The sequence below is a fragment of the Oncorhynchus clarkii genome, chromosome 10 (assembly GCF_045791955.1).
Source record: "Oncorhynchus clarkii lewisi isolate Uvic-CL-2024 chromosome 10, UVic_Ocla_1.0, whole genome shotgun sequence".
Lineage (NCBI taxonomy): Eukaryota > Metazoa > Chordata > Actinopteri > Salmoniformes > Salmonidae > Oncorhynchus > Oncorhynchus clarkii.
In genome coordinates, this window is record NC_092156.1 from 70215278 (window position 1) to 70240684 (window position 25407).

At 44.7% G+C, this 25407-nt stretch overlaps 2 protein-coding genes across 3 annotated transcripts in view; one reads left to right on the plus strand and one right to left on the minus strand.

Annotated features, from left to right (window-relative positions):
- Positions 1 to 1211: 1211 nt before the first annotated feature.
- On the minus strand, positions 1212 to 24926 carry LOC139419110 (aminoacyl tRNA synthetase complex interacting multifunctional protein 1a). 2 transcript variants are annotated; one of them, XM_071169042.1, is made up of 7 exons: positions 24781 to 24926; positions 18546 to 18688; positions 16420 to 16533; positions 14134 to 14301; positions 10675 to 10874; positions 5751 to 5919; positions 1212 to 1620 (listed from the first exon to the last, which is right to left on the minus strand). In XM_071169042.1, the coding sequence occupies exons 2-7, from the start codon at positions 18652 to 18654 to the stop codon at positions 1454 to 1456; spliced, it is 927 nt and encodes a 308-aa protein (XP_071025143.1). In that variant the 5' UTR covers positions 18655 to 18688; positions 24781 to 24926; the 3' UTR covers positions 1212 to 1453. The 2 variants fall into 2 exon arrangements, with proteins under 2 accessions (XP_071025143.1, XP_071025142.1); XM_071169041.1 differs by lacking the exon at positions 24781 to 24926 and adding an exon at positions 24369 to 24509.
- The window catches only part of LOC139419109 (TBC1 domain containing kinase), a 60682-nt gene continuing 60183 nt past the window's right edge, over positions 24909 to 25407 (plus strand). Inside the window, exon 1 of the mRNA XM_071169040.1 lies at positions 24909 to 25049. The gene's annotated coding sequence lies outside the window, so the exon portion shown is untranslated. The remainder of the gene's footprint in view (positions 25050 to 25407) is intronic.

Sequence of the window (25407 nt, forward strand, 5' to 3'; positions counted from 1 at the left end):
GAATCCAATCGAGAATCTGTGGAAAGAACTGAAAACTGCTGTTCACAAATGCTCTCCATCCAACCTCACTGAGCTCGAGCTGTTTTGCAAGGAGGAATGGGAAAAATTTTCAGTCTCTCGATGTGCAAAACTGATAGAGACATACCCCAAGCGACTTACAGCTGTAATCGCAGCAAAAGGTGGCGCTACAAAGTATTAACTTAAGGGGGCTGAATAATTTTGCACGCCCAATTTTTCAGTTTTTGATTTGTTAAAAAAGTTTGAAATATCCAATAAATGTCGTTCCACTTCATGATTGTGTCCTACTTGTTGTTGATTCTTCACAAAAAAATACAGTTTTATATCTTTATGTTTGAAGCCTGAAATGTGGCAAAAGGTCGCAAAGTTCAAGGGGGCCGAATACTTTCGCAAGGCACTGTAAATGGGTAACATGTGATTCTGTTAACCATTAGATTCCTTCAAGTAAACCGAGGCAATACAAGTGCATGTCATATCATGGGACATGACCTTAGCTGTAGCATATGAAGGGGTACCACTGAAAGAGATTAGTTCAGATTGGTTTGATCCAAAAGCCCAGAGGGAACAAATCTGAAGGGAGGAACAGAATTAAACAACACAGGATACTTTGATCCTGAAAAACTAGGCTGAGCAACAGCCTTGAAGAGTGGGGTGATGACTGTGAGAACAGGAATGGTGGTAGGACTCAGTACTAGGGCAATTCCACTTTGTGACGGCACAAACAGTCATTCTGTTACCAAACTTAGCATCATTCTGTTACCATGGAATTGCCCGCTATCCAAAAACCCTGCTGCGTAGCATCTGTGAAATTGATCCGTCTGTTTGTTGGCGTTGCAGAATGACATCCCCATCTCTCCCCTTCGGGTCATAACGAACCAGAGAAATCAAAGCGCTAACCAAACTAATAAATCACATTATAAAGGATTTCTAGGATGTAAACACACTTGTATAGTCTTGTACGACAGACGTCAGGCTTTATAAAGAAGAACCAAACAAGAAATCAACTGATTAGGCCTCCCGGCCCGCCCCAGTAGTCGCTGGTGCATGGCTTCCAACTTTCGTCTCTCCCGAGCCCGTACGGGAGTTGTAGCGATGAGACAAGATAGTAATTACTAACAATTGGATACCACGAAATTGGGGAGAAAAGGGGGTAAACATTTTTATTAAGAAAGAAAGAAATCAACTGCAAGGAGTTAAAGACCAACTGATAACCTTTTTATTGAACATCTTCAAAACATTTCATTTTCCTCCGTTGACATCATCACCATCACCCTTCAGCACCATGGATGAGTAGCAGTTCCACAGGCTGAACAAGGACCTTCGCTAGTTCCACCTATAGAAATAAAATGACTGGAGCAGTCATTCACACTTTTTCCAATCCCACTTTTTCCCACCATTCTAGTTCTACGGCTCCGTCCTCTGCATTCGTCTTCCTTTATTTGATGCCGCTGTTGCTCATGGTCTGAGCTTTGCATACTCCCTTGCCGGCGATCTCGAAGGGGGCTCCCTTGTAGTTGGCCACAAACTGGCCGTCTGTCTTCAGGTCCGGCTGCACCGCCTCCCACACCTTCTTCTTGGGGTTCAGCTCCTTGTCTGGCTCACCTGGAAAACATAGGAGAGAGAAACACCTTGTATGGAGCAATGCAGTGGTATTATGCACTAGATTTTTTGAATATCTCATTGTGCATCGCTTGTATCTTTTTACGAATAAAATTGTAGGGGGAACGTGCCTCTTTCGTTTCAATGACATGACGCCTCTAGGGGCAACCACAGTAGATGACAACTCCAATGGCAACACTTTATCTGCCTTGCTAGTTTTTCTGTAGCCTTGTGAAAGACCACTGGTTTGTGCTGCTGGAGTACTTCCTGGGCGTCGTGGTGATTTTGAAACGTAAACAAAGCTGAACCAGAAGTTTTACAGAAGCTGTAACTCTTTTAGGGCTAATTCAAAACGGATACAACAGCCATGTTTGTCGACAACTAATGGAGTTAGGGAGTTCTTCATTACCGCAGCATTGTGTTATTGGCAGCGTTTGGATATTACTTGGCATCTGTATGGATTCATAACTGGCACTTCACATTGGATTCATAATGTGCTTCTGTTGGGGTGTGATCTTTTCCTACTCATCATCACAAACATCCTGGAAGACGTGCAAATGTTTTTGTCGAATTTTCCCTCAGTCGCACACAAGTTGTGACGAGGCAGCGTTGACACCCTCTACAGTTTGAACAGGAACCCGGATGCTCATTTGGGCTGGTGAATGTGTGAGCAATTACTGTTATCTATCCACACTGACTTGGTGCTACTAGCTAGCACAGAAATGTCACTATAAAAATAGGGGTGCACAATTCTGGAAAGTTTAGCAAAGTTCATAGGAAAATCTCAAATTTTGCAAACAGTACAACTCCCTAAAATCTAGAGAAAAATCTGGAATCCTGGGGGACCAAGGCTGACGTCAAAATAAGAGAGAAGGAATGTCAAAAAGAGGGAATAATAGTCCATCATCCCTCAATGTCAACAACATCCTGTTTGGAAAAGCGTTGGCCATCACCGCCCGGCTATGTTTTTTAACGACCCAGAGCAGTGTACAGAACAGCTAGAAACCGACCCTCTTCCTCCTTCCTTCTCTCCTCTCTTCCATTCCGTGTTCGTTCTCTGTGTGCGTAGGGTCGTAAAAAACACGTTTTTTTGGCCGCTGGGAATTGTATGACCGCCACAGCCCTAGTGGGATCGCTCGTTAAACAAACAGCTTTAGGAGGGGCCGTGAGAGGAGATGAAAGGAGAACCCAGGCTGATGTCAGCGGGCTCCAGTCCTGATGGAAACTCCCAGTTCAGGTACTGTTCCCTACCAACAACTGCGCGACTCAACTCCCTCCCAAAACATTTTGTTTTGCCAGCCCCACAACCATATTTTTGTATTAGCTCCGGTACAAAAACAAATCTCAAATCAGTCACATTGATGGTGGTGGGTTGCCCGCTTCAAAGTCGGGTGAGGCATGAGGTTGGATATTCTTTGACGTGGAAGGCTTATTCTGGGGGACCAAAGCTGACATCAAAATAAGAGGGAATGAAACTAAAACCAAGTCCATCATCCTTTATCCCTTACCGTAAACAACATCCCATTTGGAAAAGCGTTTACCATCACCGCCGGGGCTGTTTTTTTAACGACCCAGAGGTGTGAAACAGAACCGACAAGACCGCCTTAGCACCCCTGCTCATCACCCCCGCCTCCCTCCATCCCCCTCTCCTCTCTGCCATCCTGTGGTCCCTCTGTGCGACCAACCTGAATGTGGCTCTAATTGACGTGCGTAGTCGGACAAAAATCCTTGTTTTACGAGGGGGATCCCTCGAGAGATGGAAGGAGAAGAGAAAGGAGAGAGGATAGGGAAGGAAAAGAGAAAGGAGCAGAATAGAAAGGAGAGGGGAGAGGAGAATAGAAAGGGGACGAGAGATGGAAGGAGAAGAGAAAGGAGAGAGGATAGGGAAGGAAAAGAGAAAGGAGCAGAATAGAAAGGAGAGGGGAGAGGAGAATAGAAAGGGGACCAGAGATGGAAGGAGAAGAGAGGAGGAGAGAGAAGATGAAAAGGTTGTCTGTGTGATGGACACTCCCTCATCCATATTCTCCCTCTCTATCGCCACAGCCTCTCTATCTCAGGGAAACTCCCAGTTCAGTTATTGTTCCCTACCAACAACAGCACGACTCACAACCCCTCTCCTCACCCCTCCCCCTCCTCCCCCCCCCCCCCAAAACGCTTTGTTTTGCCAGCCCCACAGCTAGATTTTCTTATTAGCTCCTGACATGAACAAATCTACAGTCACATTGATGGTGGTGGGTTTCCCCCTTCAACGCCAGGCGAGGCATGAGGTTGGACATTTTATGACGTCCAGGCAGGCTTTCCTCTAGTTCGGGTTTCTGTTCATTTCCCAGGCATGACATTGAACATGGAGTATGGTTAAAAGGCACTGGGATAGTGTATCGTCACTCTGTTAAAGATGATGAGTTCCATAAGCTGTGTTTTGTTGGGTGATTTGGTATAAAGAGCTCTTTAATTCTCTACATCTGAATCAAACCAGTCTGAGGTCCTTGAACAAGGCATTTAGTACTCTCCCACCTCCTAAACTCCCTACCCCTGGTTGTGGATTCAGATTTATTAGGATCCACAACCACTGGCTGTGTCCCATTCCACCAGATGCAGCTAAAGCTGACATGGCATTCCACCTTCGTACCACACTCATTGTGTGCTACTTTCATTTTAACCAGTGGAATGGCAAACATCAAGCCTTCAACTACTTTACCACATTTAATTCAGTTACCCACGTGACATGGCCTGGATTTGAACCAACTAGATGAACTAACCAATAATTGGTCTACAAACGACTTATACTGAACAAAAATATAAAAACTCACCATGCAACAATTTCAACTATTTTACTGAGTTAGAGTTCATATAAGGACATCAATCAATTGAAATAAATTAATTAGGCCCTAATTTATGGATTTTACAGCCATGGGAGGGCATAGGCCCACCCACTTGGGAGCCAGGCCCAGACCCAGCCAATCAGAATGAATTTCCCCCCATAAAAACGGCTTTATTACAGACAGAAAAACTCCTCAGTTCATCAGCTGTCAGGGTGGCTGGCCTCAGATGATCCTGCAGGTGAAGAAGCCAGATTTGGAGGTCCTGGGCTGGCGTGGTTACACGTGGTCTGCGGTTGTGAGACTGGTTGGACATATTGCCAAATGTTCTAAAATGACGTTGGAGGTGGCTTATGGTAGAGAAATGAACATAAAATGCCCTGGCAACAGCTCTGGTGGACATTCATGCACTCAGAATGCCAATTGCTCACTCCCTCAAAACTTGAGACATCTGTTGCATTGTGTTGTGTGACAAAACGGCACATTTTATATTTATTGTCCACTGCCTAAGGTGCACCTGTGTAATAATCAGGCTGTTTAATCAGCTTCTTGATATGCCACACCTGTCAGGTGGATGGATTATCTTGGCAAAGGAGAACTGCGCACTAAAAGGGATGTAAACAAATTTGAGCACAAAATTAGAGCGAAATAAGCTTTTTGTACATATGGAACATTCTGAGATCTTTTATTTCAGCTCATGAAACATGGGACCATCACTTTACATGGTGCGTTTATATTTTGTTCAGTTTATAAACCTTTGACAACCCCCCCCTTTATAAAGATCTATGTGAATTGTTTGAGGTCAGGATACCCTGTGAAAGTGACGGCTACTTCCGCTTTACTTCCGTTTCCCATGCTTTTTTAAATGGCCGTTGCGTTCTATCATCAAATTCATGAAAACGCAGTCATTTAAGATAGATATGTACTTCTACCAGATGCCCTTTATGAAGTTGTTGTGCTTGAAGACCATCATGCCACGTTTTTGCACATTGAAGATCATAAAATAACAAGGCTGTGGGGGCAGTCACTTCCTGGTTACAGCTTATTAGCTTAGTCAAAAGCAGGTATTGAGCTGTAGAGGGTATGATAAAGTAGCCTGGCTAAACCAGACTGAACACTGTGCTCCCCATTGAGTGCAGCATTCAGTCTAGTTTAACCAGGCTGATGAAGTAGACCCTAGAGGTCAGGGCCCATATTCACAAAGCCCCTCAGAAAAGGAGTGCTGATCGAGGACCTGTCCACGGATCCTAGATCAGCACTCCTACTCTGAGACTCTGTGGATATGGGCCAAGATGGTCAGGGGTGTTATAGTACCTGGGAAGCCCTGGAAGATGACTCTGTCCCCGGGCACGGCACCGCTGGGAGGGTCTAGAATCTCCACCTTGTCTGGGGAGCTGGCACACATCACCATGGCCTGGGACACCACGCCTCTCATCTTAGCTGGCTTCAGGTTGCACAGCAGCACCGCCATGCGATTCTGCATCTGGGGGGGAGGAATCAGAGAAAGGGAAAAGGTTTACAACTATACTGAGATACAGAGACATTAAATACATATATTCAACATTCTTCTGACAGACAAGAGGACAAAGTATTGAAATAAAGAACACATATTTTACTAGTAGAGAGAGATTAGGGAGCGCTGCTTTGATTCTGTACAAACCACACAGGGCATCTTACAGTGCGGTCTTCAGAATGAATGGCCTACTTTATGACTTGATCGATTGGTTGAGAAGAGAAAACGGAGTAAAGAAAACACCAATTGGTGTGGTCTCCACTCTCAACCTCTTTGCAGTACTGTGGTTTTCAGAATCCTATTCACACAATTCCCCCATGTCCAATCTTGTCATGTAAAATGACTGCCTTCGGCGGCATATGGTTTGCGTGTATGGTGTGCCTTATTTCAGAAACCAAGAAGAGCGAGGCGAAAAAAAGCCATTATTCTTTCATGTCTCTGGAGTGACCTCGGAGGTTTACCCAAACTCTGAGAAGGCCAGAAGCCATTTCCAACAAAAGAGAAGAGGATGGAGAGAATACAGTGTCATGGTGCGTGTCACAGCTAGGAAAATAATGAGGTCTAAATTTTGGAAACATCCTTTTAAAAAGTAAATGTTGACATAAATCTGCATACATTCCCCTCAGTGTGACACATTGTTTTGACAGCCTTCTTGCAGCAGCTTTTCTCCCTCAAGCGCCATTTGTTTAGCAGGGAAAGTGTGTGTGTGTGTGTGTATGTGTGTGAGGTGTGTGACGGCAGTTTTGTAAATCGGTCGGATGTGCGGACTACAGAAGTCAAGTTTTGTGAGTGTATGTCACAGCTCTACTCTCACCCTGTGATTATGTCATTTCCTCAATTGAGGGGTTGACATTCAAATTCATGTAATGGCAATGAGGCCTGAAATCACTTGTCAAAGGTTAAAACTGAACACAATCCAAACACGCTAGAATTTGAGTTTCCAAAGTTTCCTTATTCTAGCCAACGTACAAGGGACAAACATGTCAGGGCTCTCAAATCAACACGCTGCCAGTGGGCCCTCTAACGTCGCTGCCAGTGGGCCCTCTACGTCGCTGCCAGTGGGCTCTCAAATCAACACGCTGCCAGTGGGCCCTCAAATCAACACGCTGCCAGTGGGCCCTCTAACGTCGCTGCCAGTGGGCCCTCTAACGTCGCTGCCAGTGGGCCCTCGCTGCCAGTGGGCCCTCTAACGTCGCTGCCAGTGGGCCCTCTAACGTCGCTGCCAGTGGGCCCTCTAACGTCGCTGCCAGTGGGCCCTCTAACGTCGCTGCCAGTGGGCCCTCTAACGTCGCTGCCAGTGGACCCTCTAACGTCGCTGCCAGTGGGCCCTCTAAAGTCGCTGCCAGTGGGCCCTCTAAAGTCGCTGCCAGTGGGCCCTCTACGTCGCTGCCAGTGGGCCCTCTACGTTGCTGCCAGTGAAAGTGTTTTTACTCCTCATGTCGTTCTTCAAACTCCAGTATGTCCTTGAAACAGGGAAGGCTCAATGCCTTGTATGCATGGTCTGTCGTCACGTTGACTCTCACACAATGAATGACTTTACAAGAAAGGAAAAGTAAGGATTCTGTTAACAGTGGGTTCTACTTGTCCAAATGCTGCTCGTCAAGCCCCGGTGTGGAAGGAAGAATGCTGCTCGTCAAGCCCCGGTGTGGAAGGAAGAAGGCTGCTCGTCAAGCCCCGGTGTGGAAGGAAGAAGGCTGCTCGTCAAGCCCCCAGGGTGGAAGGAAGAAGGCTGCTCGTCAAGCCCCCGGTGTGGAAGGAAGAACGCTGCTCGTCAAGCCCCGGGTGTGGAAGGAAGAACGCTGCTCGTCAAGCCCCGGTGTGGAAGGAAGAAGGCTGCTCGTCAAGCCCCCGGTGTGGAAGGAAGATGTTTGCTCGTCAAGCCCCCGGTGTGGAAGGAAGACGTTTGCTCGTCAAGCCCCCGGTGTGGAAGGAAGAATTCTGCTCGTCAAGCCCCGGTGTGGAAGGAATAATTCTGCTCGTCAAGCCCCCGGTGTGGAAGGAAGAATTCTGCTCGTCAAGCCCCCGGTGTGGAAGGAAGAAGGCTGCTCATCAAGCCCCCGGTGTGGAAGGAAGAAGTCTGCTCGTCAAGCCCCGGTGTGGAAGAAAGAAGTCTGCTCGTCAAGCCCCGGTGTGGAAGGAAGAAGTCTGCTCGTCAAGCCCCCGGTGTGGAAGGAAGAAGGCTGCTCGTCAAGCCCCCGGTGTGGAAGGAAGAAGTCTGCTCGTCAAGCCCCGGTGTGGAAGGAAGAAGTCTGCTCGTCAAGCCCCGGTGTGGAAGGAAGAAGTCTGCTCGTCAAGCCCCCGGTGTGGAAGGAAGAAGGCTGCTCGTCAAGCCCCCGGTGTGGAAGGAAGAAGGCTGCTCGTCAAGCCCCCGGTGTGGAAGGAAGAAGGCTGCTCGTCAAGCCCCCGGTGTGGAAGAAAGAAGGCTGCTCGTCAAGCCCCCGGTGTGGAAGGAAGAAGGCTGCTCGTCAAGCCCCCGGTGTGGAAGGAAGAAGGCTGCTCGTCAAGCCCCCGGTGTGGAAGGAAGAAGGCTGCTCGTCAAGCCCCCGGTGTGGAAGGAAGAAGGCTGCTCGTCAAGCCCCGGTGTGGAAGGAAGAAGGCTGCTCGTCAAGCCCCCGGTGTGGAAGGAAGAAGGCTGCTCGTCAAGCCCCCGGTGTGGAAGGAAGAAGGCTGCTCGTCAAGCCCCGGTGTGGAAGGAAGAAGGCTGCTCGTCAAGCCCCCAGTGTGGAAGGAAGAAGGCTGCTCGTCAAGCCCCAGGGTGGAAGGAAGAAGGCTGCCCGTCAAGCCCCGGTGTGGAAGGAAGAAGGCTGCCCGTCAAGCCCCGGTGTGGAAGGAAGAAGGCTGCCCGTCAAGCCCCGGTGTGGAAGGAAGAAGGCTGCTCGTCAAGCCCCGGTGTGGAAGGAAGAAGGCTGCCCGTCAAGCCCCGGTGTGGAAGGAAGAAGGCTGCCCGTCAAGCCCCGGTGTGGAAGGAAGAAGGCTGCTCGTCAAGCCCCCGGTGTGGAAGGAAGAAGGCTGCTCGTCAAGCCCCGGTGTGGAAGGAAGAAGGCTGCTCGTCAAGCCCCGGTGTGGAAGGAAGAAGGCTGCTCGTCAAGCCCCGGTGTGGAAGGAAGAAGGCATTCTCTCTTTAAATGACCAAAATGAAATCTAGTCATTACAGGGACATGTGCTTGGACTGTCTTGGAGTCTCTGTGTAATTGACTACGGCTTATGACAAATGTCTCAGTAAAAAAGGTTATTTCAGTGGTGAAGAAACACTTCACAATTCAACAACCTTCAACTACAGAACGTACATTAAAATGCAATAAAAATGATTGTCAAACAAATGTAGGCCCTAGCTTAGTAATGTAGCAGAGAGCTACGGAACTACAAGTCTTACAATGAATGTATATAAAAATATAATAAAAAACGTCATTCCCAATTACTCTTCTCATAGAAGCATAGATATATGACTCCGACAGTGTTTGGGTACAAAGAGTCCAACGTGCATGTGCTTTCATTTATAGGGATTATACATTGTCTATGTTAAGCAGGATGTACAAAGACTCACTATGTTTTGGAGATGAATCAAAAGAGGCAAACCGAGAAAAGAGGTTTGATTGTAAAGAGCAACTGGGGACTTCTGCTAGGTGAATAAGACTGCAAACAAATTACTTTTGCGTCTCAGAGACAAATCGTAAATTCCGGGGCAATAACTAACTAAAAACCAAGTCTGTGTGCAGAAACCTACGTCGTGGACATTAAAAAGCGTCACGTGAACCCTGACACAGACTACATTGGAGTAGTTACTTTACATGGGCTATTAAACCCAGAACAAGACCCTGGCTAGCCAGAGTTACAGCACCCGTGTGCCCAATAAAAACAGCTCAATTTATTGTAGTGAAAATAAGGCAAAAAAAACCCACAGTAGTGTTAAAACAGCAATCTTTAAAACCAATGTTATTTGACTACCAAAAGCATGTAGAGAGCTTTGTAGTCTACTAGGTCAGCCTCCGAAGTCTTCCTGAATGACTGTTAAGCTCCCAGTACCTGTTTAGTACAGTAACAGTCTTACTCTGTATTGTCATGGACAGACTGGGTTCCAGACACACAAAACATTCCAAAGGGGCATTTGTCTGGTAACAACCCGGTGAGTTGGTCTGGTAACAACCCGATGAGTTGGTCTGGTAACAACCCGATGAGTTGGTCTGGTAACAACCCGATGAGTTGGTCTGGTAACAACCCGATGAGATGGTCTGGTAACAACCCGATGAGATGGTCTGGTAACAACCCGATGAGATGGTCTGGTAACAACCCGATGAGATGGTCTGGTAACAACCCGATGAGCTGGTCTGGTAACAACCCGATGAGATGGTCTGGTAACAACCCGATGAGATGGTCTGGTAACAACCCGATGAGATGGTCTGGTAACAACCCGATGAGATGGTCTGGTAACAACCCAATGAGACGGACTGGTAACAACCCGATGAGATGGACTGGTAACAACCCGATGAGTTGTCTGACTGACACAGGCCTTGTGTGAACACTTGACATTATGAGGCTCTTTGGCTGCATTTAGACAGGTAACCCAATTCTGAACTTTATTTTATAAATTTGTTCTTTGACCAAACACAGATCTTTTTACATCGGATCTTATTCAGAGCTGATCTGATTTTTCAGAGCGGATCTGACATTTGGTTGGGCAGTAGCCGGTGTTAGACTGTGTTGGTACTCGGCTGTGCATTCCAGTACCTGATCTATGGGTATGTGCTTGACCAGCCCGCTGACCACCGTCCTGGGGGCTGCCTCTCCCACGTCCACCTGCTCCACATAGAGTGAGTCGGCGTCCGGGTGCTTCTCGGCCGTGACGATGCGTCCCACCCTCATGTCCAGACGCGACACGTCCACCTTAGCCTCCTCCTGGGGGGCCGCAGGCTTCTTCTCTCCCTTCTCTGTGATAGGACACACAGAGAGGAAAGGGTTAAACCACACACACACACTATGAACTTGTAGTTAAGTCAGTAGTAAAGTAGCTCTTGACAAAGCTATGGTCCTCTGTAGCTGTGTGACTGTGGTCCTCTGTAGCTGTGTGACTGTGGTCCTCTGTAGCTCAGTTGGTAGAGCACGGTGCTTGCTACGCCAGGATAGTGGGTCTGATTCCCAGGACCAACCCGTACGTAAAATGTATGCAAGCATGACTAATTTGCTTCGGATAAAGGCGTCTGTTCAAATGGTATATATTATATAAGCTACAATAAAGGCTCTGCCACAGCAGGTATAGTATTCTGGACTGGGTTCAAGGATGGCATACTGACTCCCTGCCTTTATTACATTAAAGGTCCAGCAGAGAATATATTTTTTCCAGGCATCTAATGCAAGACTTCTTTGAGATTATGTTCAGCCCACTGCTATGGCAGTGTTCCCCGGGGACTCATTAGGATCCATTTGAACCTAGTCTGTGTGGAAACTATGCTGAGTGGTTCAGCCATCTTGACTGTTCTGATCCAATTTACCCCAAAGTGAAAACAAATCTGCGCCGCATTTTTGACTGATCACCGCAGGTGTTAAATAATAGTACATTTACTTTTCCACAACTCACCAGAATTCTGAGGAGACTTAAAGCAAATACCAATATCAATACCCACTGTTAAAACATAGTCCCCGACACTCTCTGCACGGATACTAGGGTGTTGTAGCGTGCCAGACGCTTCCAATGATATGGGGTGGATAGTATGAAGTGGTCTCGTCTCCTTAATTTCTTTCCTAGATGGTGAGAACCTTCCAGTTGGGAGCTCGACTCCCCTATTGCTCAAACCAACAACCTACTGGTCCGCTTCTCTAACCTCTGGGATACCTACTGAAAAACGTATGCAATGATACGAAAACAGCGTATTGATGTGTGACATCATCCGCTTGGCCCCTGAGCAGCAGTGCACCACACCGCGGGCCGGCTGATTTATTTGATTGACAGGCGTTGATTGTTTAGAAGAGGTGCGAACACAGTCACATCAAAGCCTTTGTGTGGAAACGAGGATATCCACACGTACTAAAACAAATCAATCCGCAACAGTGGAGATAAAAAACCAAACACTATCAGATATTTACTGCTCTGTTTTCCATTGACATCTGGCAGTCAGAAAAGCCAGATACAAACCGGTTCAGTCTACATCACAAAGCATTCTCTTCTTCTCTGAATTAGAACCTTGTAAATAATCTGGGGAAGATCATTCCCAATTTGTTGCCGTGACAGTTAATTAGTCCAGATGAGTTTGACGTCTGTGTGGAACGAGGCTTCGACTGATTTATTGTAAATAGAATATAATTTGAACAATAAACCAACAAAAAGTTCAAAAGAATAAAAACCCAACACTGCTGCATTTCAATCATTTAGCTGGAAACACGTTTTTAGATCTAATATCGACACTGAGGAAATGAACCGCATGTTATATTATACTGCATTAGAGCGTCTCTGGTTTAGCCCTGGGGAGGATCTCTGGTTTAGCCCTGGGGAGGATCTCTGGTTTAGCCCTGGGGAGGATCTCTGGTTTAGCCCTGGGGAGGATCTCTGGTTTAGCCCTGGGGAGGATCTCTGGTTTAGCCCTGGGGAGGATCTCTGGTTTAGCCCTGGGGAGGATCTCTGGTTTAGCCCTGGGGAGGATCTCTGGTTTAGCCCTGGGGAGGATCTCTGGTTTAGCCCTGGGGAGGATCTCTGGTTTAGCCCTGGGGAGGATCTCTGGTTTAGCCCTGGGGAGGATCTCTGGTTTAGCCCTGGGGAGGATCTCTGGTTTAGCCCTGGGGAGGATCTCTGGTTTAGCCCTGGGGAGGATCTCTGGTTTAGCCCTGGGGAGGATCTCTGGTTTAGCCCTGGGGAGGATCTCTGGTTTAGCCCTGGGGAGGATCTCTGGTTTAGCCCTGGGGAGGATCTCTGGTTTAGCCCTGGGGAGGATCTCTGGTTTAGCCCTGGGGAGGATCTCTGGTTTAGCCCTGGGGAGGATCTCTGGTTTAGCCCTGGGGAGGATCTCTGGTTTAGCCCTGGGGAGGATCTCTGGTTTAGCCCTGGGGAGGATCTCTGGTTTAGCCCTGGGGAGGATCTCTGGTTTAGCCCTGGGGAGGATCTCTGGTTTAGCCCTGGGGAGGATCTCTGGTTTAGCCCTGGGGAGGATCTCTGGTTTAGCCCTGGGGAGGATCTCTGGTTTAGCCCTGGGGAGGATCTCTGGTTTAGCCCTGGGGAGGATCTCTGGTTTAGCCCTGGGGAGGATCTCTGGTTTAGCCCTGGGGAGGATCTCTGGTTTAGCCCTGGGGAGGATCTCTGGTTTAGCCCTGGGGAGGATCTCTGGTTTAGCCCTGGGGAGGATCTCTGGTTTAGCCCTGGGGAGGATCTCTGGTTTAGCCCTGGGGAGGATCTCTGGTTTAGCCCTGGGGAGGATCTCTGGTTTAGCCCTGGGGAGGATCTCTGGTTTAGCCCTGGGGAGGATCTCTGGTTTAGCCCTGGGGAGGATGTGCAAAGCCTCAAGATGAATGGGATCGACAAAATATAAACATCCAAACCGGAATTCTGCCCATCTCTCATTACAGCATTGACACTTCTGCTACGACTATTCTCTCATCACTGAAACAAGTTAATACATTGTTTTATTTTTTATTAAAATCATTAAGGTGAAAAATCTACTTCGGGATAAATCACAGAAAGGTTTCGGAGAAAGATAATATGTTTTGGGAAAAGGCCCGTCTGTAATGTTGGAAATTGAAACGTTAGGCCAAAGTTTGAAACGGATCCCCTTTATTTGCAGATTCCCCTTGCGCCTTTCGTCCATTATCACCAGATAGTAGAAATGCAGATGGAGAATACCTGCCTGGGAAATCACAAATGGCCATTAAAGTACAGACAGATCGCTGCATCCAGCCAGGCATTGATGGAAACTCTGGATCTAAGACAAGGGCTTGTGTTCCAAATGGAAAGAAATGTCAGAGAAGTGCAGACAAAAAACCATCCCAAAGCTAAATCATGGAGCACTTCAACTCAAATTGTCATTGAAGAGGCGCTTAGGCCTACTTCAATTTTTGCTGACAAATCGAAAAAACCCAAAAATGACATATTTCACTTTAGTGTGGTGGAACGTTGAGGGGTTTGACAATTATGAGTGTGTGAAATCCCAGATGTGGAAGGGCCCTGCAATTTCAACAACAAGTCACTTCTTGCTTTGCTTTTACCCCTTTTCTCTGGTTTATTCTTCTTGCCCTCGCTGTTTTTGGGAGGGGGGCTGGCAGTGGCAACAGGAGAGGTGGAGGACCTTGCTGGGGACGAGGGCTGAGGAGGTGTGGACTTGGAGGCACACTGGACACTTGAGTCTCCTGCTGTTGGCATGGCCACCTCCCTCACTGCAGAAGGAAAAAACAGAGAGACGATTCCTTTAACACTTTTATCCAAAAGAGACTTAGGGCTCTATTCCGTCTGTAAAGCTGAAGCATTACAGATTTCGCAATACAAACTTAAAAAGGTCATATCCAATTGAGCCGACATAAGCAGCGTTTACCATGAATGCAGTCTCCCCTAAAATAGGAACATTGCCTTTAAATTTCAAACCCGCTGTGAAGCCGAATTTCCACGACGCAAATTGAATAGAGCCCTTAAACTCTGGTCTAATAGCCACACTAGCATACAATATTGGACAGATGCTAAGTGGTATGCTAGTATGGATATTGGAATGTTGCCTTACAGTCGACAGTGATACATGAATTAAGTAAAAATCTGGCCCATGCGGGAATTGAACCCAGAACCCTGGTGTTGCCGGCACTATGCTCTAACTAACCCACTGAGCCATGGGTGAGGATATTCAACTCCAGTGACTGCTGGTTTTATTTTGATGCTACTGGTTAGAATCCAGGGGACTGGTTTGTAACGTGGAGATCAGAGGCTGATTATAAGGGAAGGATAAAAACCAGCAGAACTGGAGTTGAACGCTCCTCTGTATTACCGTTCAGATAGGCTGTACGATACTGTAGCAAGTTCCAATACACAATATATCTACAGGTTGGCTATTTTGCTTTTGAACCCAGAGGCATTAACATCCCTTTTCACACTACTGAGCCACCATAGTTGCTGGAATCATTCAGGAAAGAACAATGTGAAAATAAAATATCCGAACCAGGGCAGTATGGTTTGGGTGGGTACGATAGTACGAAAGGGGTATAACGAAGCCATCCACCCTGACAGATGGTACTTTGAATTGAGAATGGCGGCGAGGGATCGTTGGATATGAAGGCTCTTCATTGAGCTGTACTTTGCCTAATTAGTTTCAGCAACATAATTCTGCTTAATGATAGAGAAAACCTTATTTATAGACCCAATGGGAGCAAAGACCCTCCTAAAGCTTGTTTTGATTGGAAAATGACAGCGTCCATGGCAATTCAGAAAACAAGAAAATATAGTTTTAAATCTCCTCAATCAATCCCCAGATTGTTTTGGGTGGGGAACCCATCATTTCAGGTTGAAGTTTGGATGTAAAGTCATACTGTATCCACGTTTTAACTCTAATGTTGAGAGCTGAGGTTCAGAACTTAAACGGTTTACCTTTAAAACAACATGGTGATTAACCTTTTAAAAATGCTGTCGTTCTCTGTTGCTCAAAACGCCCAGACACCCATGAAGGTCTTCACTTTATGTCAGTCAGTCATCTCCATAACAAAACGGTGATTTAGCTTATTTTACAGCATCACAGAGCCCCATTGAAACAAACACCAAAAATAAACAGTGGAATTGGATACGTGGAAAAACGTAACATAATCCTGCAGTCCTTTTCGCACACATTCCTGAGCGCTCCAAAAACAACATGTAGAGATAGCCTTTTGATGAGGGCTGCCTATTTGTACGAATCCTCTGGTTTCTTACCACCTAGTTCTCCTCTCTGGAAGCCATTACTGACATGTTAATGATCAGAGACTGTTTGCCCTTGTATGTTAATGCATGACAGAGGCGCGATATCACAACAGGGTTGTAGTACGCCGCCAGTCACGCAGACGGCATGCCGTTTGATTTTGGCAGTTGGGGGGAGTTGCCTAGTACCCCCCCATCATGGCTCTAATGATGGACATACTTGGGCACTTGAGTTCAATTATTTGTTTGAACTTTGATAGTTAAAAAAAAAGGTCTGGTTGTAATATTAGAATGAGACGAGAAGGCATTTTATTAAGATCTAGGACTGTTACTAATACAGCTAAACAAACAATGTGTCGCTAATGACTTGCCTCAGACACCGTCAACCACTGAAGTGTGAGAACTTTACCCTACAGCTAGCTATAGCTATGTGGTTGATAACATCAAGGCCGTACCAAAGGAATGGCGTCTGTTCTTTGAAGAACGAGGTTCCCCCCAGGAAAAATTAAGTTCCTCTCAATCGCAGTCTGAACAGCATCAGTATTTAATCTCAGAGGAGGTCTTAGCAGAAGTTAAACAGGATGTGACAGAGGATGGAACACTGTCACCAACAAACTACGTACCTCCTCTGCTCTTCTCCTTCTCCAGCAGTGTTTGCTTCAGTTGCTCGATGTCCCTCTTCAGCTTGGTGTTCTCCACCATCAGTTTCTTCTCTTCTCTGACGGTGGCCTGCACCTCTATGTTCAGACAGAAAGCTCCTGTCAGACTTTTATAGGGCCAAACATGTATCATTTCGTTTTAGCCTACAGCTTCTTTCCCTCCCCAACTTTGGCTTTAAACCGTTTCTCCAGCTAGGCTACTTCGCCCTGAGAATGTGAACTCATGTAGAGTTGAGGTCAAACTCAAAAAATGATTGTCTTTTTAGAAGGAATTTCAACGACTTGAGGAATACATTTGACCCCATACTCTGCTTGAGATTGAGTGTACACATGCTTCTCTATTAGAGGTCGACCGATTATGATTTTTCAACGCCGATACCGATTATTGGAGGACCAAAAAAAGCCGATACCGATTAAATCGGTCGATTTGTATTTATTTATTTGTAATAATGACAGTTACAACAATACTGAATGAACACTTATTTTAACTTAATATAATACATCAATAAAATCAATTTAGCCTCAAATAAATAATGAAACATGTTCAATTTAGTTTAAATAATGCAAAAACAAAGTGTTGGTGAAGAAAGTAAAAGTGCAATATATGCCATGTAAGAAAGCTAACGTTTAAGTTCCTTGCTCAGAACATGAGAACATATGAAAGCTGGTGGTTCCTTTTAACATGAGTCTTCAATATTCCCAGGTAAGAAGTTTTAGGTTGTAGTTATTATAGGACTATTTCTCTCTATACCATTTGTATTTCATTAACCTTTGACTATTGGATGTTCTTATAGGCACTTTAGTATTGCCAGTGTAACAGTATAGCTTCCGTCTCTCTCCTCGCTCCTACCTGGGCTCGAACTAGGAACACATCGACAACAGCCACCCTCGAAGCAGCGTTACCCATGCAGAGCAAGGGGAACAACCACTCAGTCACAGAGCGAGTGACGTTTGAAACGCTATTAGCGCGCATCCCACTAACTAGCTAACCATTTCACATCGGTTACACCAGCCTAATTTCGGGAGTTGATAGGCTTGAAGTCATAAACAGCAGAGCTGCTGGCAAAACGCACGAAAGTGCTGTTTGGATGAATGCTTGCGAGCCTGCTGCTGCCTACCATCACTCAGTCAGACTGCTCTATCAAATCATACACTTAGTTACAACATAATAATACACAGAAATTATGGTCGAATCCGGAAACTTTCATCTCGAAAACAAGACGTTTATTCTTTCAGTGAAATACGGAACAGATCCGTATTTTATCTAACGGTTGGCATCCATAAGTCTAAATATTCCTGTTATATTGCACAACCTTCAATGTTATGTCATAATTACGTAAAAATTCTGGCAAATTAGGCAGCCCAAACTGTTGCATATACACTGATTCTACGTGCAATGAACGCAAGAGAAGTGACACAATTTCACCTGGTTAATATTGCCTGCTAACCTGGATTTCTTTTAGCTAAATATGCAGGTTTAAAAATATAGACTTCTGTGTATTGATTTTAAGAAAGGCATTGATGTTTATGGTTAGGTACACATTGGAGCAACAATACACACCGCATCAATTATATGCAATGCAGGACACGCTAGATAAACTAGTAATAACATCAACCATGTGTAGTTAACTAGTGATTATGATTGATTGATTAATTGTTTTTTATAAGATAAGTTTAATGCTACCTAGCAACATACCTTGGCTTCTACTGCATTTGCGTAACAGGCAGTCTCGTGGAGTGCAAAGTAATCAGGTGGTTAGAGCATTGGACTAGTTAACTGTAAGGTTACAAGATTGAATCCCCTGAGCTGACAAGGTAAAAATCTGTCGTTCTGCCATCATTGAAAATAAGAATGTGTTCTTAACTGACTTGCCTAGTTAAATAAATATTAAATAAAATGTGTAAAAAAATTAAAATAAAACAATCGGCCAAATCGGTGTCCAAAAATACCGGTTTCCGATTGTTACGAAAACTTGAAATCGTCCCTAATTAAATCGGCCATAATCGGTCAACCTCTAATCTCTACGTTTGCTTGTGTCTGTGTGTGTGTGTGTGTCTCTGTGTGTGTGCACACTTTTGGTGTCTCTTACTGGCTTTCTCCTTGAGCAGCTGGACCTGCTGTTTGAGGTAGTCTATGATGTGGTCGGCCTCGGCTGCCCGCTGTTCCAGCCTCATCACGGAGGGAGTGTGACCCGACATCTTGACCAGGGGTAGGGAGCGTGTTACTAGGAACCTAGAATCAGAAAACAAAACCTACCAGTGAGAAAGAACCACAGGTATTTACAGTACAAGACAAACTTGAAAGAGAGACATTCTGGAATTTGGGAAAGCAACCCCAACACAAGGCACAATGAGAAATAGAGAATGAGAAATATAATTGTGGCAATCCACCTATCACTTAAATGGAAAAGTATGTTGTAAGAATTATATTTCTGTGCTACAGTACAGCACAGCCATTTAAAACATGAGGGAAGTAATATATACGCTCATATCATCAGGGAACCTGGGAAGTTGGAAGCATCCCAAAGACAAGACAACCACAAGAGAATCCTGGGTTGCTGCTACAGCACACAGGCATGTTAGCTCATAATAATAGAGCATGTGGGACATCTGCCTGGCATATTCAAGAGGCTGGCTTCCTTCCACAAGCAATGCAGAGATAATCAAATCTAATTTTATTTGTCACATGCGCCGAATACAACAAGTGTAGACTTTATTGTGGAATGCTTACTAATGAGCCCTTTCCAACAATGCAGTTCCAAAGTAGGAAAATTAACAAATGGATAAAAAGAAAGTAGTAACACAATAAAATAATGAGGAGATGCGCGCACACACACACACAGACAGAGTACCGGTACCGAGTAGTTGGGGTGATTGATTGAGGTAATATGTACATGTAGGTTTAGTTAGGGGATTGATTGAGGTAATTTGTACATGTAGGTTTGGTTAGGGGATTGATTGAGGTAATTTGTACATGTAGGTTTGGTTAGGGGATTGATTGAGGTAATTTGTACATGTAGGTTTGGTTAGGGGATTGATTGAGGTAATATGTACATGTAGGTTTGGTTAGGGGATTGATTGAAGTACAATGTACATGTAGGTAGAGGGGGAAAAGCTGAAAGATAATAATCAGGGGATAAAATGTTGATAGCCATAAAAATAAGTCAATAAATTAGCTTATCCCTTCTTTTCCCCCTCCCTCGATCATTCCCCCTCTCTGGCAATTTGGAAGGAGGGAGCTGTTTCTTCTCAGTGCAGAGTCTGGAAACCTAAAAATTGTCTCGACAAGCTCCAGGTCAACTCGGTCAAACCGAATTATTCAATGACACAGCAAAAAAGCTAAACCATATGACAATAAATGAAATAAACAGTTTTTTATTTTTACATTAATTTTTTCTCTCTCTTTTTGTTGTTTGCTCAGTTTTTTCCCTTTACAGGCAGAAATGGGAAAATCACATTGTAGACATCATCGGCGACGTGTGTGTTCGGTTTTAGGGATACTTTTAAAGTTCAAAAGGGATCAAACAACAGCCTCGTGCCACTCAACCAGCTGGACGAGGGCTTTTAGGGCTTTTCTTGTAATGTGTAATGTGCCTTGGACATGTACAGGCTTTGGCAATCCTCTCCCATTGACAAAGGAAAGGAAAAGAGAGGGATTTTTACAAGGGCTCAGGCGAAAAGGGAGGAGAAGAAAACGTCCAACACATAGGCCTAGTACAGGGTGGCGCTGGGAAACAACAGCTGGAGCGAGATGAAAACAAAACAGTCAGGGATGAGGAAATTAGAAACACAAAAAGAGCTGGAGTTGATAATATAGGGGATCAAAGAAGTTTGTTTGCTCGAAGGCTCGGAATCGATTTAACTGGGCTCTGTGGTGGAAGATTTTATGAGCGCCACTATAGGGCTGTTTTGTAGAACTCCTGAAAATGAGCCCCGGGGCTGGGGCGGTGGGGCCTTGCCGAGCCACCTCTGACAGCATCCCAGGCCTGGCCTCCAGGCAGAAAAAAGGAGTCCCCCAGGGGTCAGTATCCCTACCGTGGACATTGGACAACACTGCAGAGCAGATAGCTTAACAGAGGAGTTGATCATAACTGGCTCTGGATGTCATTCAATTCACAAGGCAGCACAAGGTTGGAACTAAAACTGCTTTGAAAGTAATGTTCCATCTCATTGTTTTTTCTGCACCGAGCAAATTTCAGGCCTGCGGAGCGAAAATGTTAACGTTGCGTTATGTGAAACTTCCAACACGCGTTTACTGTGAACACTGAGGTGGTACCCACTTTAAGTTACAGTTTTAGCAGTCCGAGGTGAGCTGCACGCGGGCACATTGGTTGAGAGGATAAAACATAACAATCATCACTTCCAACTCAAAGTCTATACAAGTCTAGACCTGGCTCCAAAACCACTTCTACTCTGCAACTGAAACATTGAACACTCCACGAACTTTGGTTGTTAGGACACCAGTATGGCGATACTCAGCGGTATCATGGCAAAGAAACAGAAGATGAAGCGGATTGAATTTCCTGTGGAAAACAGTCCTAATGTTGGAAACAAGCAGCTTGATGTTGTCACCCAGAATCATGTTTCTTTTCCAGCCTGGAGCACACCATATTTGACATACAGTAGTTTTTTTTAATTAAAGGACCACAGAGTAAGTCTGCTTTGTGTTTTCCTTGTTGCCATGGAGAATCAAGTATCGTAGTATCACTACCCGAGACGATGTGCAGGGGTACGAGGTAGTTGAGGTAGATATGTACATATAGGTAGGGATAAAGTAACTAGGCAACAAGATAATAAACAGTAACAGCAGCATATGTGATGAATCAGAAAGGGTCAATGCAGATAGTTAAATAGTTTACGAACTGGACTAACTATGGACTAACTATTTAGAAGTTTTATGGCTTGAGGGTAGAACCTGTTCCAGGTCATGTTGGTCCCAGACTTGGTGCATCGCTACCGCTTTCCGTGCAGTTTCAGAGAGAACAGTCTATGTAGGCATTTGAATGTCAAGGAGCAACAACCAATCTATACTAGTCAAATAGCCAACGCTCGGGAGTCTTGACTAACTTAACATCAGAAGACAGAATGATGAATAACGTATTGGTCAGCTGGTGGCCAATATAATATAGCCTAGTCTGATATTAAACAATACCTTGTTCCAGATTCTCTATGGGAAGGTCTAAGAGACGACATGCCAAAGAAATGCTTGACTCATCCCGAAAGTTTGTTTTTCTTTTCACCTCATTTAGAGGAACATGGACAACACAACGGACACAAGACCATCTTCAAGGAATAACCCAGGCGTTGGATGATTGGCATTGTACAAGTAGAAGCTAGCTCTGTTTTCCCAGTTGGGTGATAGAACTAGCTCCTACTTGTACTAGGCCTGTTTTCCCAGTTGGCTGATAGAACTAGCTCCTACTTGTACTAGGCCTGTTTTCCCAGTTGGCTGATAGAACTAGCTCCTACTTGTACTAGCTCTGTTTTCCCAGTTGGGTGATAGAACTAGCTCCTACTTGTACTAGGCCTGTTTTCCCAGTTGGCTGATAGAACTAGCTCCTACTTGTACTAGGCCTGTTTTCCCAGTTGGCTGATAGTGAGAAAAGCATAATAAGCAAGAGACCTCAAAGTATGTGTACCCTTTCATCTGTCTTTGGGGAACAGTGACAACAGAAGTACTAAGGCATTGTGTGGCGGTAGAAGTAAGCCTAGGTCCTCCTCTGTTTTCCTTCCTTCACCTCCCATCCCGGTTTGGTGGCGGTGAACACCCATCAGGGCATGACCTAGTGTACCAGCCTCACTTAATTAAGGGTGCGTTTGTAAATTCACTCTGGAGCGGCAGAGAGAGCCTGGACGGTCGTAAATTCAGAGTGTTGTCAGATTGTCCGTTGGTAAATTTGTCATTATCAAGTGCTCAAGACACTCGAACCAGAGCGCTCGCATTTCAGAGCAGAGCGTCCAGAGTGAATTTACAAACGCACCCGTTAGTCTCCACTGTGAGGGGTGTGTGTAGATGAGATGAAACACCAGGCTGTCTGCGAGGCAATGAGAACAGTGTGGACCACAGCAGGCCAGCAGAGATCTGAACACTTTAAAAGGGACCAAGGCTTTTCTTATGAGGACACACATCAAGTGCATCTTTCAACTGCGGCTTGGCCTTTCCATCACTCTCTCACTGGCTGGCTTTCTTGCGGTCATAATGTCATCACTCAATAGGCATTGGCTTTGAAAGACATGGATGGGGTCAAAAGAGTCAGTCACAGCACCAGTTGGTTGTGTTGCCCAATAGGCATAGTATAACCCGTCACTTACTGAATGGGAGCTGGATTTTTAGCAAGAACACAACCAATAGGTTTATTGTTTGTCCAAAGTGTTTTGGGCATTTCAAGTCCATTGATGTACCTGATGCGTCAATCTAAGTAACATAAGAAAAAAAAATGTAAAGCCCCATCAAAGTCTGTCAGTTTAAGTTAGAGCTATCAGGGGGGGCGTCTCAATCCACCGCATCCGTTCATGTCGGCCTTCCACATCTGCGGTGGAAGGTGGCAGTTCTACAGCAGTGTTTGTCACAAACCTTATTCCTTACCATTTATTTTCTTGACTTGATTTTTTTGTGTTATTCAATGTGTTTCTATGGGCTATTGTAGTAAAGTTCAAATTCAATATTTATCAGATAATTTTTAAATATTTTTCCAGATACCTAAAGGGGTCCTAAAATTAAAAATCAAACAGCTGAATGAAACATAGTATGACCTTCTTAAAACAATTCCATGTTAGCTTATTACAACAGCTTAGACTTTAATGGAAATAATTGATGCACTGCATGGTCTACTTCTGGGACTGATATTCACATATATAATGATGGGTGCACTTGCAGTAAAATGTTTCTAACTGCTCTCTGAACAGATCAATCACTTGATAGATTAGAATGATTTGGGACAATAATGGGGTTGTTTTTGACAGAAACCAGTGCTTTGCATGACATTCTCCAATTGTTTTAATGTTGTGGTTCTGGCCAAGACAGTTCTGGCTGGGACTAGGGACATTCTTGTTACTTACATGCCTTCACAGCCTCTACTGTACTTTGACACTTGGTGAGCATTTTTTTGTAACTAGGTAGTTCTGTTCATTTATGTTTGAAAAGACAGTTGCTGACAAGGCTACCTAGCTTTGGGACACAACATCGGGAGTCTGTATTGGGGTGTGTTCATTAAATTCACTCTGAAGTGCCAGAATGTGCTCTGTGCGTTTGTAAATTCCGATTGCCCATACGTAAATTCAGAGCGTTTCACTCTCGGGGCGTTCAGATCGCACATAGGACGCTCTGGCCGAGGAGTAGGGTTGATCTGACCGTAACTGATGTTGGTGAACGTAAGGAAAACTACTGGGGAATATCCAACTATAGCCGGCTTTCCTGTCAACAAAAACACATGTATAATCTCTAGGAACTCTACTTACCAGACGTAAAGTGAAATGTGTCCCTCGCTATCAAATGTACATTTGAGTCCAACTTTTGCCCAAATCGCAACATATTCCTGCTGTGTAAGACGTCTCGCATGAAGTACGTGGTCTAATGGCAGCCCGCTGTCAAACTTCACAAGAATTTGGTGTGATTTTGACAACAAAAAAATATTCTGACATGTATTTCATAGCAAGGGCACCATTTCACTTTATGTCTGGTAAATGAAGTTCCTAGAAAGTATACATATGCTTTTTTTGACAGGAAACGTGTGCACATGCCGGCTAACGTTAGTTATATAGTTGTATCTGTGGTGAAATAACAGTATTGTTAGCTAGCTCAGTTTAGCAATATGGGTTGCATCGTTCTAACTCTAAAATACCAAGAATTCAGAAATAACTGGCTGATTTGAAAAATATACTAAAGATCAGAAATAAACATGCATTCAACTTACATCAAACTGTGACCGCCTGCCTGTGACCGACACGTTTCGAATACCCACAGCTGTTCGAGAAAAGACCCACGTAGCCCCATGCGCAGTGTCACTGGTCTGCATACCATCTGGCTAGCTCGGGCCTTCTAACATGCAATCTCTATCCATATGATTAGAAATGTGATATATGCGCCGCAGTTGCACAGTTTATATCATGAGGATTTTTTGGGGATAACTTGCTATTGCCTGCGTAACCAGTAAATGTATACATTATTTGACATTCAGAAGCAATTAGTAAATTACATTTCGAGCTAATACAAAATAAAAACATAGCAAGAATCGTACTACGAATGTTTGGTTATTTTTGTAAAAACATTGTTTATGAGATTTGATCAGGCATAGACAATAAAGACATGCAGATAAAGTAAGATACCTGCTATATCATTTGGTTTGTCAAAATTAACACTAAGCAATAGATACATGTAACCAAAAGCTACTAACACCGGTAGATTGCTAAGCAAGGTCGCAATGTTTACAAATCATTTTGACAAGCTGAGCTTCGTCGCTGAAAATTGACGTAATCGGTCACGTTATCTCTCAGCTGCTCACAGCATCCCGTGAAAGAGAAGATTATGCAAAATAATATACAAATAAAATCTACGGTCAGAATTTTTGGGATATGAGGACAGACGTTCACTAAACGTAAGTGTTCATTCAAAAATCGAAAAGTTGTTGCTGTTTTATTCATTCAAAGTTTTCAGCATACTGCGTCCCTTATTGTACAAGCTAACTGCAGCACTGTCGCTAGTTTTCGATTTAGTTAGCTGCCTGTATCCACTTCTACTGTATACAAACCGGTTATATGCCTCCCTAAATACACTATTAGGTAATAGATGACAAAGTAAATGAAGTGGATATGAAATTGTGTGGTAACCATTCTTTTGTGTTATCTGAAATTATTTCTGCGTTTAAAAGCTGTGATATAACTTGTATTTTAGCTACATTGCACCTGTTGTGTTTAGATATAGTTTCAAATTAAAATGAGTGTTTGTAAACATGA